Source organism: Gallus gallus, chromosome Z, assembly GCF_016699485.2.
Source record: "Gallus gallus isolate bGalGal1 chromosome Z, bGalGal1.mat.broiler.GRCg7b, whole genome shotgun sequence".
Taxonomy (NCBI): Eukaryota; Metazoa; Chordata; class Aves; order Galliformes; family Phasianidae; genus Gallus; species Gallus gallus.
This window is the reverse complement of record NC_052572.1, coordinates 32,404,214-32,421,174: the sequence shown is the minus strand read 5'-3', so window position 1 is coordinate 32,421,174 and position 16,961 is coordinate 32,404,214. Positions and strand designations below refer to the sequence as shown.

The 16,961-nt window shown below is 42.7% G+C and overlaps 1 protein-coding gene across 5 annotated transcripts in view; it reads left to right on the top strand.

The window, feature by feature from the left end:
• The first annotated feature begins 6,272 nt into the window (after positions 1–6,272).
• Positions 6,273–16,961, top strand: part of PSIP1 (PC4 and SFRS1 interacting protein 1) — a 35,408-nt gene continuing 24,719 nt past the window's right edge. For 3 of the 5 annotated variants that reach the window (XR_005842642.2, NM_001031610.3, XM_046905477.1), the window contains exons 1-5: positions 6,273–6,333; positions 6,632–6,788; positions 7,727–7,803; positions 11,518–11,656; positions 16,162–16,278. Coding sequence is in view for 4 of the 5 variants with exons in the window: in NM_001031610.3 (NP_001026781.3) it covers positions 6,717–6,788; positions 7,727–7,803; positions 11,518–11,656; positions 16,162–16,278 (405 nt within the window). In the remaining variant the exon portion in view is untranslated. Of the gene's footprint in view, positions 6,789–7,726; positions 7,804–11,517; positions 11,657–15,670; positions 15,710–16,073; positions 16,279–16,961 lie in introns of those variants that run through there. The other 2 variants (XM_046905476.1, XM_046905478.1) reach the window with 2 other exon arrangements.

Sequence of the window (16,961 nt, the reverse complement as noted above, 5' to 3'; positions counted from 1 at the left end):
TAGTCCAACCATCAACCCATAGCCACCACTCCAACTAAAAGATATTACTGGGTGCTGATACAGGTTGCAGCTTGATAAGACCCTTAGTGGATAACTTTGTCATTTGTTTAGATAATGGGAAGGATCTGTGTATTGGATAGATACAGGAGATTCCTGAGACTTCGTATAGACATTCCATGAGTCTTTGCACGGAATATATATGTACATCCTGGAAGGCCTCTAAATGTTTGTAAACTGATTACCTTTTTGTGTGAGACATGCATGACAGGAAGAAGGTATCCTCCATGCATCCAGTACTGATATTAAAGATTGCCTACTTTCTAACACTCCAACTTGAGTTGACGTGCGGAATTCAGACCCTATAGCCAGTAAGGATATAGAGCAGGCATGTGTTTATTGATGACGCACGTACACCCTGGTGCAAGGGGGATCGCTCCACCTAACTTGTGCACTGTCAGGAGACATTGTGCTATAGATACAGGTCGAACTAATACATAATCAGTAGTTGACAGGAATTCAGATACATACTCATTACATTCCTGAGAGCCCATTAGCAGTCCTTCTGCCCCTTGCGCCTGCATAGTAGGTCATGATGGTGAGGGTTCATAGTCTTCCTCGCAAAGGCTCGTGGTCTTCCTCACTACAGAGTTCTGACCCTGAAGGGGGGGTATCCCCCGAACCGGTTTCAGCTTGCCCTGTAGACATCTAATCACCTCCCTGCCAAATGTTTTCGAGCTGCTCTCCAGTCCTTATCTCTATGGCCTTCATCCTCCTTGTTATTGCAGACCTAGTGTCTGTAAAAGTACTTGGAATCCCTTGTTTTCTAACACTTTCTACATAAACTATCTCTATCTGCCCCTTACTTCTACTTTGTGAAGCTACTTTCCCTTTTCTTGCTGTGAGGCCCCTCTCTCTATAACTGCAGGGTCCTGTTCTCACTCTTCAGAGTCTCAGAGAGTTTCTTGGTCAATCACTTTATGGTAACAGTGCAACATCTACACACTACTTGAAAATCTTAAGGGATAGGGACTTCACCACTTCCCCGGGCAGTGTGTTCCAATACATCACCAGTATTTCTGAGAAGAAACTTTTCCTAATATCCAACCTGAACCTCCCCTGGTGCAACTGAAGGCCACTACTTCTCATCCTAACACTACCTGGGAAAACAGGCCAACACCCACCTTGCTACGACCCCCTTCCAGGGAGCTGTAGAGAGCTATAAGGTCTCTCCTGAATCTCCTCTGGAATAGACTATCTCAGTTCCCTCATCCACTCCTTGTAAGACTTGTGCTCTAGATCTTCTACCAGCTTTGTTGCCATTCTCAGGACGTGCTCCAGGACCTCAGTGTTTTTCTTGTAGTGAGAGGCCCAAAACTGAACACAGTTCTAGAGGTTTGGCTTCACCAGTGCCAAGTACTGAGGGACAATCACCTCCCTGCTCCTACTGGTTACGCTATTTCTTATACAAGCCAGGATGCCATTCTTGGCCACCTGGGAATACTGATGGCTCATGTTCAGTTCCCTGTCATCTAATATGCCCAGATCCTTTTCCACCATGCAGGTTAGCAGCCACTTGCTCCAAGCCTATAGGAATGCATGGAGTTTTTAAAACCAAAATGAAAGATTTGGTACTTGGTCTTGTTAAAACTCATACAATTGGCCTCAGCCCACTGATGCAGCCTATCCAGATCCCTCTGAAAGGCCTTTCTACCCTCAGGCATATCAATGTTTCCTCCCAGCTTGGTGTCAACTTAATGAGGGTGCACTCAATCTCCTTGTCCAGATTGTCAATAAAGATATTAAACAGGACTGGCCCCAGTACTAACCCCTGAGGATCACCACTAGCGACCAGTTGCCAGCTGGATTTAACTCAGTTCACCACCACTCTCTTGGCCTGGCCATGCAGCCAGGTTTTCACCAGCAAAGAGTACACCTGTGTAAGCCATGAGCTGCCAGCTTCTCCAAGAGAATGCTGTGGGAGACAATCAGAGGTTGAACAGACCCAGGTGTCTCAGCATTTCCTCAGAAGAGAAATGATCTGGGACCCTGATCATCTCTGTGGCCCTTTGCTGGACTCTCTTCAGTCTTGAATGGATGAGTCCAGGAACAGACACAGTACTCCCAATGTGGCCTCACCAGAGCAGAGTACAGAACAAGTCATTGAAGAGGTTACATAGATCAGTGGATAGGGCATAGAATGGGCTCCCTCAATCTGCTGGCCACGTTCTTTTTAATGCACTCCAAGATACCACTGACTGTCTTGGCCACCAGGGCAAACTGATCACTCATGGTCAACCTGTGTCCACCAGGACAACTAGGTCCTCCACAGAACTCCTTTTCATGACATTCTAGAAAACTACCAGATTGGTCAAGTATGATTTCCTCTTGGTGAATACATGATGACTTTTCCTGATCATTCTCTTTTCTTCCACTTGCTTGGAGATGGCATCCAAAATAAGTTGTTCCATCACCTTCCCAGGGATGGAGGTGAGGCTCACTGGCCTATAGTTTCCCAGATCCTTCTTGCCTTCTTGCCCTTTTAGAAGACTGGAGTGAGACTGGCTTTCCTCCAGTCCTCAGGCACCTCTCCTGTTCCCCATGACCTTTTAGAGATGATAGAGAGTGGAACTACTCCATTGCTTCTGCCTGCCCCATCAGTATGCATGGGTACATCCCATCAGGGAGCATGGATTTGTGTGCATACAGTTTGCCTAGATAATCTCTGATCAGATCTTTCTCCAACAAGGGAAATTCTTCCTTTCCTCACACTCTCTCCCTTATCTCCAGAGTCTGAGATTCCTGAGGGGCACTCTTAGCAGTAAACATTAAAGAAAAAAAAGGCATTCAGTAGCTCCACCTTCTTGGAATCCTGCATTACCAGGGCACTCACCTCATTCAGCAGCAGGCCCACATTTTCTCTAGTCTTTATTTTGACCCCCCCTTGGGCTGAAGCCTTCCTTGTAGCATCCCAGGAAGTCCTGACAGCACTCCAGTATTCCTTCCAAGTAGGCAGACTCTCTTTCCTGAGTCCATAAACTTCCTCCTTCCACAGTCACAGTCCAGAATATGTCACTGAAGAGTCTACATAGACCAATGGACAGGGCACAGAATGGGCTTATAAACACTGTGATTCTCATTACAATTGTTATAGAAGGGATTCCATCATTTTACTGTAGTCTATGTTAATCTTAAGTACCAGTGTAGATATCCATGAAGATGAGCTGTACAAGGTGTCAGCCAGCTCTACAGAGCTGTATGTTTCTTCAGTATTGGAAACACAGGACTGATCAGTCCCATCACCTGTACAGTTTGCTCTATTAGCACTACAGGGAGTTGTGCTGCATCATCTATTCCGAAGACTTGGTTTGTATTTGGTCTGGTAACCCAGTCTCCAGATTTGGTGTGACTGTTAAGGTGGATGCAACAGCTGGAAGAGAACAGAATTGAGTCTTAATCTTTCTTTAACTCAGTCTGCTGGATCTAAGTGCTTGAAGTTATGGAAAAAGGAGGAGAATAAATACATCGATATAGTTCTGACCTTAGCAGAACAGGGAGCAACAACTTGCTTCACTTGCAGGCCGGATGCCAGCCTGCTGCTTTGCAAAGCAGCAAACCTACACCTGCAGGAAATCATTTGGAAACAAGGTTTTAAACAGACGATTCAAGCTACAAGCTCAAGAAATGCAACTGCTCACAAGAACTGTTTTTCTCCTCTGAAGTTTATTCATAGCTTGCAGTAATTTATCACCTACCAGTGTACTAACCTCTTACTTTAGCAGGCAGCAGGTCTGGCGGAAGAGCCACAGATTCTATCTTTCAAAACGAAACCATTTGCTAAAAATTGGTGATCTGCTCTTCTTAAAGTTTAATAGCATCAGTATGGTATGCTACTATCTTCCAACGCAGTATCTTCATTGCAAAATACACAAAATTTGTTATTGTGAGTTGTTTGGAACAATTTGTCTGCAGTCTTCTGCTTACTCAGCACATTAGTCTGTATTTGAAGTTTAGCTTCAGCCTATGTACCTAACAGGGTAGTAATGAGCCTGATCACTGGCAAAAGATTGTGGAAACTTTTTGTTTCGCTCTCAACATTGTATTTATTTTCTTAGCTTTTTAAAAATGCAATATTCTCAGTAGTCTCTTTTGAAGAACACCCTACTTATAGGTGAAGCCAGAATCACAGAATCCTAGGGTCTGGGAGGGACCTCTGGGGATCATCTTGTCCACCTCTGCTAAAGAAGGTTCCCTAGACAGGTTTTGAGTATCTCCAGCGGAGGAGACTCTGCACAGCTTGCTTCAGTGTTCTGTCACCCTCTGAGTAAAGAAGTTCTTTATCACGTTCAAGTCATCTTGAGTTGCTTTTTAATTAGGAAAAATCAAAATATTTTCAGCTGCTCATCCGTCATCCGAAATAAAATCAAGGAAATAAATAGACAGAGGAAGGCTTCTGATTCCTCAGAATTGACAGATTCAATATACCGCTTCCAAAGGCTTAGAAAATCAGGATGGCTAAAACAAATTCAGAAAACATTGCCTGAAAACTAAGATATGAACTCGTTTAATCTGATATGGAAGGTGAACATAATTATATGACTAAACAGAACAACGACTGAGCCAAGGGAATTTCTGCACGTTGTCAGCTCCTGCATAGTAAAACACTAATATATGCATTTATTTTTTCTTCAGTAGCCAACACTTTATAACTTAGGAAAAAATAGTAAGCTTTAACTACTGCTGAAATATGCATGAGTCGAAGCACCAAACCAAATAATTCTCTGCTTACCAAGGCAGATGCAATTTTCTGTCTGTACTTGTATCCTCAGCTGAACAATTCCAAATGTACAGTCTACCTTGTTTGTAAAGAGCTGCTGCCCCAAATGATCATTTATTTTTCCAGAGGAGGAGTTTCCCTGTCAAGTGTGTTGACTGCCTTCTATTTTCTGATGAACTCTTCTCCAGCTCTGTGGGAACTTTGTATTTATGTCAGAGGTAGAAGCAATCAAGAACAGCAACCAAATTTGAGTCCTGTAAGCCACTGGGCTATTGGAAAACTGCAGTTTCTATCTGTTCAACTGAGTAGGAGTGAAGTTTCGCCGTTAACATTTATAACTGACCTTTCTGAATAAATCAGAAGAGCCTAGAACACAGCAGGACTTCCTCAGTAGCAACTGCAGTCGTTGTTTTTGGGGGTCTGAACTGAGTTTCAGTAACATAACTAAAAGCAGGATGGCAGCTCTTCTCAAGAGGACTTCTCCTCCTGCACTAGCGTGAACGGACAGAGCCAGCAGAAACCTAGCTCGTACAACTGTGCCTCAGGCCTTACATCGAGGGTGGCTGCTCCAGCACCAAATGGTTATGTCTGCCTAACGTAAGACTGAAAAGTCATGGCACTACCTGTTCCATGCAGCCCACCCTCCCAGCACTGGCAGCCCAACAGCACCAACGTGCTGAACTGTGACTTGCTGAGCGTGACCACAAGGTAGAGTCAAATGCACGTGTGAGCTGACAGGCCTCGCAACTCTGAATACAGAGAAGGGCCAGACCCAACTAGACCGATAGCGAGGAAGAAGATGTTTAATAAGCCGATTCAGCGGTGGCTGAAACGGTGTGAGAGGGCTGTTTGATGCTGACAGGTGAACAAGCCGGGTGCGGCTGGAAGAGGCTGCGGGTGCACAGGGGAGAGCCAACAGCCCCGGGCCTGGCAGATGGGGGCTGCAAACCGTCAGGAAGCGGCGTGCTGTAACGGGCTTGTGCGGTGACAGAAAACACAAAAGGCGTATCTGGGACAACTGCGTTCTATTACTTAGACAAGGACAGCGGTAATTAACTGCTCCTCATCTATGAATGGGCGAAATTATCGGCCGGGTAGAGCCCGTGGACGAGTCAGTTGACGCTAAGTAAGGGTCCGGGAGCCTGAGCGCTGCAGTGCGAAGTGCCGCAGCCGCTGGAAGACGCGACCTCGCACCCTCCCTCTCCATCCCTTCCCGCCGCTCTATCCGCAGGATCGCGCTTCTGTTCCTCCTCCCCCGCCCGGCTGAGCCGCGGCGGCTCCGCCCCCCGCGAGCGCAGGAACGACCCACTTTCAGCGCTGAGGGGGGGACCTGACTGGACGGAGCGAGCCCGACGACTCTCTCCTCTCCCCGGTGCGTGCGGACGGCGATCCCCCAGCGGCTGCCCCCACCGGCCCTCGGGCGGGAGGACGCGAGGAGCCCAGCAGCCGCCCCCCGTCCGGGCCGCGGGGTGCCCGCTCCCCGCCGCGCCGCGCAGGTGGTACCGCCGTGCCGGGCGGGAGGAAGAGGAGCGCGGCGGCGCCTCCCGCTGCAGGCGGAGGTGGGCTGTGGGGCGGGCGCCAGCGCGGGGGGAGGGAGGGGGGCGAGACACTAAAGCGGCGCGAACGAGGGGCAGAGTCTGGCCTGCGCCCGCTTCAGCGGCTGCGCGCCTTCGCCGGGGTCGGGCGGTGCGGCCGTGTGGCGGGAGCCGTGAGGGCGGGGACTGGATCTGCGCGTGGCCCGTGCGGCGTCGGTGCCGCCGCCGGCGTTTGCGGCCGTTGGGCTCGGCGCAGGGACCCCGCGAGCGCGGTGCCGCTTCTCGCCCTCCGCATCCCCCCGCGGTGTGTTTGTGTCGGCAGCGGAGCCTCGGGCGGAGCGCCCTTCCCGCGGCCCGGTCCCTGCTCGCGGCGAGGCAACAGGCGGCCTGCACGGCGGCGAGACAACATGAGCCGAGATTTTAAACCCGGGGACCTCATCTTTGCCAAGATGAAAGGTTATCCGCATTGGCCGGCCAGGGTAAGTCCCCTCGTCCCCCTCTCCCGCGGAGGAGGCGTCCCCTCCCCCCCAGCTCTCCTCCTCGTCCCGCCGTCCCCGCGCTGTGCTGTCGGGCACCTGCGGGGAGCTTTGCCGCCGTGTGCTCCCGCCCGCCCCCTGTGCGGTGCCCCGGGGTGAGCCGACTTCCACTCGCGCCGCAGGCCCCGGGCTCGCCCTGTGATAGCTCTCTGTAATTTGCATAACTTTATTTTCAAAACGTAGGCTGCTGTATGGTGGCACTGGAGCTGTGCGAGGACCTAATTGTACAGGGCTACTGTTCCCAAATAACGGCTCCTTGTTTTACCAAAGGAGAGTACCAAGTTGTGTCAGGGTTCATCTCTGGTACTAAAGTCAGGTATCTCTGTGGCTTTTCCTCTAAGAGAAACTGAATGTAAGTGCAGAGTTGTCCGGTCCTTTCTCCTCTCCTCACCGCTCCCTTGGAGGTGCCGTGGCAAGTCCTGTAGCTGCTCCAGGGCATGCTAATAGGCATGAACTTGTAAGCGAGGCTAATTGTGAACCATTTAGTTAAGATGCCCTGTTAAGAATTTGTTTGTGATCATTTCTTTGGCCAAGTTAACAGCTTAGGTTACAGGTAGGAAGTGTTACTGTGCGTTATGCTGAAGGAGAAATTGTTTTTTGGATGGATTGCTGCTTTTACCTGTAGCCAGCTCATCGTGCCTGTCCTTAAAAGAAACTAAAAAATAAAAATTAAAATTAAAAAAAATACAGAAAGTGTTGCTGTAAAATGAGAAGTGTTGTCACCTCTTACTGAATATTAACATACTGCCCCCAAGACCTGCTTTACTTCTCTGTAGCATTGTTTCTTTTTCTGTTTTTTAATGCTTAGTGTTTTTAAGTATTTCCTTTTAGACTGTTATTAACTGTTGCTTGAGTCTAATTGTAGTTTGTGTTTTCCTTAGGTGGATGAAGTTCCTGATGGAGCAGTAAAACCTCCAACAAATAAAATGCCTATTTTCTTCTTTGGCACCCATGAGACGTAAGTCCTTTACGCTTAAGGGCCCTGTTTCTTTTATTGGTTCAGGTTTCATTCAACAGCAACTTAATGACTTATCTAAACGTTGTGTATTCTATAACTACAGTGTTCAATAGCGTATCATCTCCTAATTTCTCTTTTGACAAGATGTGTTTCCTTCACGTTTGTTTAAGCTGTTCAGGGGAATGGTAGACTGTAACTATACCATCTACTTTTTCCTTCTCAGTAGAGAAACAAGTCCTACCCGAAGTGGTATGACTAAGTTTTTCTTTCTTGTATAATGAAATTTAATTATAGTTCTATGTGTGCTCAGAAATTGTTGAAAAGCTGTTCTGAAAGAAAGTGGAATAACACTAACAACAACAAAGCAGGCAAAACTTGGGGAAGAAGCAAATTGCCCTGTGTTGGTTTTCAGATTTTTTTTGTTCCCCAGAGACGTTTTGGAGTTGTATTGGTTTATAAGATCTTGTGATGATATGATATGAGAACATATCATTATGATCTGAGAGCATATCACAGAATACCTCAGGTTGGAAGGGTCTCACAAGGATCATTAAGTCCAACTCCGGGCTCCACATAGGACCACCCAAAACTCAGACCTTATGTCTGAGAGTGTAGTCCAGATGCTTCTTGAATTCTGGCAGCTCAGTACCATGACTGCTTCCCTGGGGAGCCTGTTCCAGTGCTTAACCACTCTCTGGCGAAGAACCTTTTGCTAATATCAACCTGACCCTTCTCTGTCATAGCTTCATGCCGTTTCTTCGCGTTCTTTTGATGATAACCAGACAGGAAATATCAGTACATGTTCATCTATGCAGTGTGGAGTGGAATTATTTGTTGTTGGTGCTCCCAATGATACTAGCATTTTGCAGTCATGTTTGTTTTGAAGGGACTGCATTCCTCTGCTAAGTTCTGTTGCGGTTCTGCTCTGTTGGGGAAGGGTCCCTGGAAATCTCATTCAAGGTTGCACTGTTTGAATACTGTCCCTTTACTTAATGAGACACTTATTTTGATGGTAAATTTAAGCAATACAGTAGGTTATCTTTATTTATAATGATTTTTCCAAGATGTTTCGTTAGTTTAAAATGCAGTATTGAATAGTTCACCTTCATTGGTGATGTGTATAGTTCTGGATTGATGATGTACGTGTAATAGTTATTTCTAGGTTAATAGACCTAGATTGAATGTAAAGGAGAAAGAGTTCATTATGTAAAGCTTTAGAAATACCTCTGCAAATTTTGAGAACCATCATGGTACCTTTTAGTTCTCAGTTAGGTTTCCTGATTTGTGCTTGGCTTTGGAATTTTTTGCTAATTTACATGGGCAAATTTAGAATGCCTGTTCACTCATTCTTAACAAGATAAAGTTTTACTGCAGCCTAATTTTCACTGGGCTGGATGGTCAGGGCAGTTTCATATACAACCTGCAAAGTACAAGAACATCCTTTACTTTGCAGTGTGCTAACTGAACGGTCTTGTTCTTTAAGCATGTAACAGTGGTAACAGATGAAACTCAAGCTTTTGGATCATATTTATTATTGCTTACAGCAGATAACCTCATGAGAATTGAAATCAGTTTGGTACACTTGTTCTCTGCTTTGCTTTTTGCAGTTAGATACACATGTATGCAAAGTTAAGCAGTCTGTACCTTCAGAATGTTATTATTCTGTACAGTATGATAAAAATATTACTCTAAGTAATGGCAAGTATCTGAAAACCTAAATAACTAGTTTAATCACATAGAAAGTCCTTGTGTGTTCTGTGTATTTTGGCTGTGTGTAGGAAGAATTATAGGGGGAAATATGAACAAGACTGACTTGAGAATACATTGTTCACTGATTGCTAGGAACAACACAAACTTAGTTTTGCAGTTGAGTAGTTTTACTTCTTTCTGGTAGTTTATTGCTGTCATTGAAGGTCTGTCTGAAAACAATGAGGTCTCTTCCTGTCCAAGTGCGGTGAATAGGTATATGCTTAAAACAGGCTTTGAGGATTTGGGTGTTTTTATTTCTGTACTGTCTTAATATGGCAGCACTACCCTTTTCTAAAGGTGTATTAAAGTATGTTAAAGTAGATGTTGTTTGAATGAAGGCTTTATTTCTTCAGATCACACTGTTGGAAAACTTGTGTCATAAACAAAAAGAAGGTCACTTAGAACTGTAGTTTCTAGACCCTGTATATTAGGGAAAATGTCTCTTTTCATTCGGTTTTCTAGCTTGATTTTGGTACACGAGGGTTAAGTACACCAATCCAGTGTGTTACCTTTTCATGGCAGTATTTTTTTGAAGCTTGAGGAATATGAGTAGAGCCATACAGACCTTGGAAAAACACTAAGTGGGTAGAGAAGGAGGCAGTGCTTGCTGTCTTTCCAGTTTGTCTCCCTCTCCAGTCTTTTGGTGCAGATATGAGGATTTCTACACTACATGTTTCCTTCCTGTGCTGGCTGAATCCTCTCTAACCATCCCTTCTTGGAAAGGGGTGTGTGCAATCCAGTTTGTTACACAGGCATACTTAACTTTTTTTACACATAGGTAAGCATTTTGCTGCTGGAGTAGGAGATGCTTAATTATCTTTCTAGACAATAACGTTCTCTTTTAGCTTAGCGGAGTGTCTGTCTAAAGTAGCTCTGCTGAAAGATGATGAAGAAAGTAGGAGAATGGAGATCAGTAGCGTCTGTATTAACAGCGTATGAATTGGTGCACTGAAATCCTAACTTGAAATGTACTGGGAGTAGAGCAGGAGCTGTAGAGGCTTTATTCTTCAGCATAAACCAGAATATTTATCCTCAGTAATTTGTTTTTCAGTGTCTAGCTTAGAGAGAATAGTAGTGTGAATATGATGACTTTGACACAGGAGAAAAGGCTACTAGCTTTAGTTAGGTGGTTCTAGGATAGGGCTAAGTTGTTCAGTGTTTTTGCCTCTGTATGTGGCAAAGATACATAGTCTAAAGAACTACACTGGAAGAGTAAATGAAAAAAATCAGTATTTAATTGAGAAAAGAACTAGGGAAGAGCCTTACAATAATAAACAGTTTAAAGTTTTTATTAAATTCTGTTAATAAAGTGATGTTTTTCTTTACATGCTGAAAAACTGAATTAATGCTGAATAACACTGCATTCTCAAAGACTTGGGTGGCCAAGTGCATTCAGCTGTGGGCAGTTGGTGTGTTAAAGTGTTGCTTTTTTCTGTGTCTTAGACACTTAAGATTCTTTTTTTTTCAGTTTGGTCTTTTAACTACATTGCTTTTAATTTAGTAACTCCAGGAGACTTTATTCATTAGCTTGGAACTATTTCTTCTGCTTTTATTTGTTCTCTTGCATTACATTGTCAGGATTTAAGGATGCTTAATCTTAAGCTTCTTTTTCTAAAGAAGCATGTACTCCTCTTGTTTCGTTGCGACTTACTTGGTTTTTTAGTTGTTTTGCCTCACAATAGTTGGTTGTATTACCAGCTGCAATCTTAAGATGCAGCGCTGGCTGCTTCTTACCTCAACACTTAGGGAAGGAGAGGGGCTGTGTGTATTTTCATTGCTGTGTGCCAGTAATGAAAAAACTGTGCCGCTGAGGGCAGAAGTTGAGAAAACTAGAGATGTATATGTAGCAGTTTTTGTTCTGCTCCTAAGTTGTGTTTCTTTAATGTTTGATGCATATTTCTCATTTGAAAAGGCTATTTAAAACATGACATTCTTTCATGGTAATTTTTTCTGTATCTTCTGAAGGGCGTTTTTGGGACCAAAGGACATATTCCCATACTCTGAAAATAAAGATAAATATGGAAAACCAAACAAAAGAAAGGGTTTTAATGAAGGATTGTGGGAAATCGACAACAATCCGAAAGTGAAGTTCTCTCATCAACCGGTAAGTTATGCAGTCTGCAACAGTTACTGTACTATTGAGGGGAAAGAAAAGCAATGAATGTTCCTTACTGTAGGGTAATGAATTATTACCGCCACTCAATCATAAGTTTATTCTGTTCTTTTAATAAGAGTTCTTTCATGTAAATTGGGATTTCTGTTCATGTAGTAAGCTCATGGAGAATCTTGTTGACTGTTTCAGAAAAGTTGAAAATATGTTTAAAATGCTGCTCAGTCACGGGTTTTAAGTATATTAGGAACAAAATAGCTATGCTTGAAATGTGATGATTTTACATAATCTCAGTCACCTTACTTCTTACGGTACTCTTAAGCCCAAGTACATATCTCCAAATACGCCTTTATAAGATTTAACTGCATGCTTTCTTAGTGTACTGTGTTTTCTTTGTAGTGATTGGAAATAATGTCCTGCTTGCCTTTTGTCCCTCTGTCACATGACTTGGTTGATTTAGTTTTTGTCTGTAACTCCTTGTTTCTAGCCCTCTTGGTAAATATCCCAAGCTTAAACTGGAATTTAATTCTACCCATAGAAAGACATAAAATTCCTTTTAAAAGGGGGGGAGGGGAGGGAACCCTGTCTTCATAATTTTGTGTTGACTTTTCCTAGATACAGTGGGTGCTGATCACATGGTAGGGTCTCCAGGTGGTACTATAGTAGCAATTAAAAGGATAAATGTCTTTATTTGATGCTCCAGTGTGACACACCAGATTGCCATTTCTTTAACATTTAATCCCTCCTCCATAATGTGTCCCAAATTACTGTCTCTTTACTTTAGAAGAAGAATAAAGAGTTAATGAGCTTCCTAGGTAGAGTTAGCAGAAAAGAGGATGTACTCTGGATATACCTGTTCTCTGCTGCTGGATACAGAAAGATGCTAGTTCCTTGATCCCAGTGAGAGGGAACATATTAGTAAAGGTTACTTGGGTGTGTTTTTTTCTGCTACTGAAAATTGAGTCTTTGTACTGTTTGCTCTTCACTTTGTGATTGTAGACATACTGTCTGAGTGGTTGAGGGAGTTGTAACAGCATAAGAACATACAGTTCAGTTATGGTTCACAAGTGACTAATAATCTCTGTACCAAAAAAAAAAAACCCAAACAACCCAGCAGCAAGATCTTCTAGTGTATTTTTTTTCTTAGCAAATAAGTAATTTCTAGTTAGCTGTACTTGTTTTTGTAACCTCTCAGTCACTTCTAATTACTTTTCCAATTGGAGATAGACAAAACATGTTGCCAGTAGATGTACGCATACTGATTTCTTAGTCTAGCAACTTTTCTGTGCCCGTGTTCTTTCTAACTTTTCAGTATCATACGAATACTTTGATCCAGCTTCTGTGGTAGCTCCTTAATAAACTCTGTGTGTTGTGGTAGCATTCTCTAGGATTGTTTTTTACTATTTTTAAACCACTATTTTTGTATTTAAAATCAACAAATTAATTCCACAAGCAGTATTTAAATTCTGGTCCTATAAGTGAACCTTAAAAAATGAACTGTCCCGAGAGGTATCTTAACTGGAAAAGTAGATGGGTTACGGAGTGACAGTAGCGACTAGTCCACTTACATATTCAATTTTATAGAATTAATGAAGTGATGTAGTAGATGAGATGAAAATTCTGAAGAAAATTTGCCTGTAAGTTCAGAAAGCAGTTTGTTTTGATAGGCTGCTTGTTTTATTCTGTACTACGCATTATTTGGAGCAGATCTCAGTGAGCTCATCTTTTACTTCCAAGCAGTTCAGGTGGTGCTGAAGAGAATTCCTGCAAGTGGCAGCTGCATTCTGCAAAAGAAATTGGAATGCAAAACTGATTAAGGGTTACTTAATCTGGCATAAAACCACCTGTAAGAGCCTACTTTAGGGAGAGTTCTTTGTCAATATTTGATGCTTTCTAGTAAGTCAGTCATGACTCCCCAGAGATGTCATTTCATGGGAAAAAGAACAACCATTGAATTAATTTTCAGAGCGGAATATTATATCACTGTTACTTCAGAGAGTCACAGATTGGTGGAAAAATATCTGGCTTTATCCACTAATAAAATTGTAGTGATATTTGGTTTTTTGTTTGTTTGAGTTTTACTTGTTTTCATCCTATGCTTTCATATAAACTTTATTTCTTCTTACATTACAAAACAATGTGCAACTCACAAAGCTGAGGTTTGAGAATTACCTTGTTTCACGTTCTTGTGAGTTCCCTTGGTGTTTTGACTACGCTGCAGCTCTCCAGTTGGTGAGGCTGTTGCCTTAGTATTATATTCTCTAAGGTGGGGAAATGAGTACATACAGCTTCTTCCTCCTAATAAGAGGATGCTCTTCTGCCTAATAAATAAGAAATAATCTCTGTTGTTGTCACAGTTAGTAACTAAAGCCTTTTTGAGAGTAGTGGCTCTAGACACTTCAGTCTGCAAATGAAATAGTTTGAATATTAGATGTAATTATTTGTATGGTTTGTATAAGACTTCTATGGGAAGTAGGTTGGTAAAATGAAGAGCTTTAAAAACCAAAAAGGGCTTTTAAAGCTGTGAATGACAGTACCCTCTCAAGTCAGGGAATTCTGAACAACTTAGATAATTAATACAAGGGTGGTTTTTTTTATCAGTGACGTGCACAAGGAGAAACAAAGACATCTGAGAAGAATACATCAGCTTCCATTTGTGTGCTTCTGCTTCCCCATTACTGTTCTCTGGTCCCTGTTGCATGCATTATAGTCAGTCCCTGGGACAAGGCAGTGGAGGTGTAGTTACTTTGCTTTTGCTGCTGCTTGTTTCTTTCTTCACCTACGGGTGGGCTCCTCTAGGACTGTGGTCCTCTCAGAGGTGTACCTTTTTACCTCTGTTCAGACAGCTTCTCTAAGCTCTGGCCTGGCTGGGAGCACTCCTCCTGTGCCTCCCATTTTTTCCTCAGTACCACTCCTTCTGCAGCCTTTCTTCTGCCCCAGTGTCCCTCATGCCCTGTATAGGCATTTTCTGTGATCAGGTAACCCCTTCTGCTTTATCTCCTGCCCTGCTTGGCCTCTGACCGTGCCATCAGTTTCTCTCCAGTCCGGGGCTGTCACCTCCCTCCTTGAGTCTTATGTCCAGCAGTGCCCTGGGCCCTGTAGTGGGCGCAGTGTGGGGTGGCAGTGGGTGTAGAGCTGGAGCAGGCTGAGGACAGCCCCTCAGGACTCTCCAGCCACTTGGAGCACAAACCTGTCCCTGTGCCCAGGGTAGTGTGAGAAAGGATCAGTGTAGGGAGCAGGTGATCTTGAAAGTGAAGACAAGTAGTTGACTGAAGATTTGGAGGAAGGGTTTTACTTAAGTAAACTGTAAAGTGAAAACTTCTTCTAAAATATTTTAAAGTAGGGCAATATATTATTATTATTGCCTAATAATATATTGCAGTAGTCCAAGTGAGTAAACATATTTCTTAGCTATGTTCTTGGAGATGAGCGTACCTTAAGATATTCCCTTTGTCTGCATGTGATGTACATATCACTGTTTGGTGGGGGGGAAAAAAAGAAAAAAAAAAACCAAAAAAACCCACATTCTTAGAGTTAAGGGTAGGACAGTAGCAGGGAAGGACAGTAGCAGGGAAGACAGTTCCATTGTTAGTCCATAAATGGAGCGTGAGTAGGGAATTATGCCAGGTCTCACAGAGCATAAGTTTAGAGGGGAGGTAGTTACATGGACAAATTGGCAAAATTAAGCTTTTATTTTGGATACGAGACAGTATTAAGAGTGCCAGACTTGTCAGTTACTCACAGGGAGAGATTAAGTTGCATTTTTTTTTCTTTATCTCTTTTTCGGTGTATTTTTTCTTAATAAGTTCTTCTGAGCTGCATTTTCTGTTCAACTGCCAGAGCTGGCTGGAATGTTCTGAAAGCAGTATTTATACATAGCAGATGTTGCTTACAACTGCTAGTAAGGGAAGTGGAGGGTAGAAAGAAGCTTGTGGCTTGGGCTGAAGTCCAAAACCACATCCGCTGAGGAGGAATTATTAAAAGAGTCAGGGGGGTTCTGCCAGCTTTGTTCGAAGGATATTTAGAAGTGAGAATGCTATCCATAAGGTAATGGAATGAAAAAGTAATTTTGACTTCACCTCATTTCTTTCTGTCTTTGACTTTCATCCTTTAGCCTTTGTTTTCTTTGCTCGTGTTTTCAGGAGCAGGTAGAAGTCTTTTTCACTTAGATTGAAAGCTCATTTTAAAAGCATTTATTGACAGGGGTCTTGGAAGTTGAATTTGACTGAAACTTAATTTTTCTTAATTACACATGAGAAAAATCTTACTTTGCAGTAGGTTTATCTTTATTGCATCAGAAATGGAAAGTATTATCATGAAAATACGACTTAAATTGAAATGTGAAGAAAATGAAAAAATTACATATTCCTGTATTTCTAGTAAGTGTTCCTTACGGTGACGTTTTCTTCAGAGCTTACAGGTGATAGAACACCTCTCACTGTACTTATTCTGTAGTCCAGGAAAGGATTTACATGTCAATTGTGATTTTTCTATTGAAGTCCCATCCAGCTGTTAACACATCGATCAAAGAAACTATTCAAGAAAGCAGTCCAGAGGCTGCAGAGGGAAGTGAAGAGAAATCAGGAGCCAAAAGGAGAAAGCCGTCTATCCCCAAAGTAAGTTACTCAATTTGTGTTTTGTTTTACTAGAAATCTTTCAAGTAGAAATTGTACTCCTAGATTTTAGTTGAAGTATATAGCTTTACTGCCATAGCTGCATTACCTTTGCTTGTTTGTATTCTTCAATGTATTAGCATTTTTATCCTTTAGTATACCTTGCAGGTATTTTGCATGCTTTTCAAAATTAATTTCTCTTCTGATCAATATTTCAAAGTCAGAATACGCTTAAATACATGGAGTATTTCTTGAGCATGTGAGATTCAAAATTATCTCCAAGGTTTAACTTTACTTTCTTTTCACTGAAGACTGTTTAATTTCATAGTCTGGTGCAGCTGTCTCTTCTGTTACAATTTTTTTTTAAGCTTAAGAGAACAAGAGCCAGTCTTGGCTAAAGGGGTTTTTCAGTGTATTTGCCTGAATAATTGTAAGAGTCAGTTTGAATTACTACACACTTTGCGATGTGAATGGATATTGAAGATAATAGGTACAAAAGATAAGCTGCATCAACTGAATGCTGGATCAAAGAAGTGTCTTTTGAAAAATCAATAGTTTATGCAGACGATGTTTAACTTAGTTGCTTTGTAAAATTAAAACCTTCTGAAACAAGATTGTGTTCTTAAGTATACTGTATTTGTACTAATTTAAATGCCTTTCTACCTGAAACGTCTTAGCTTACTGCT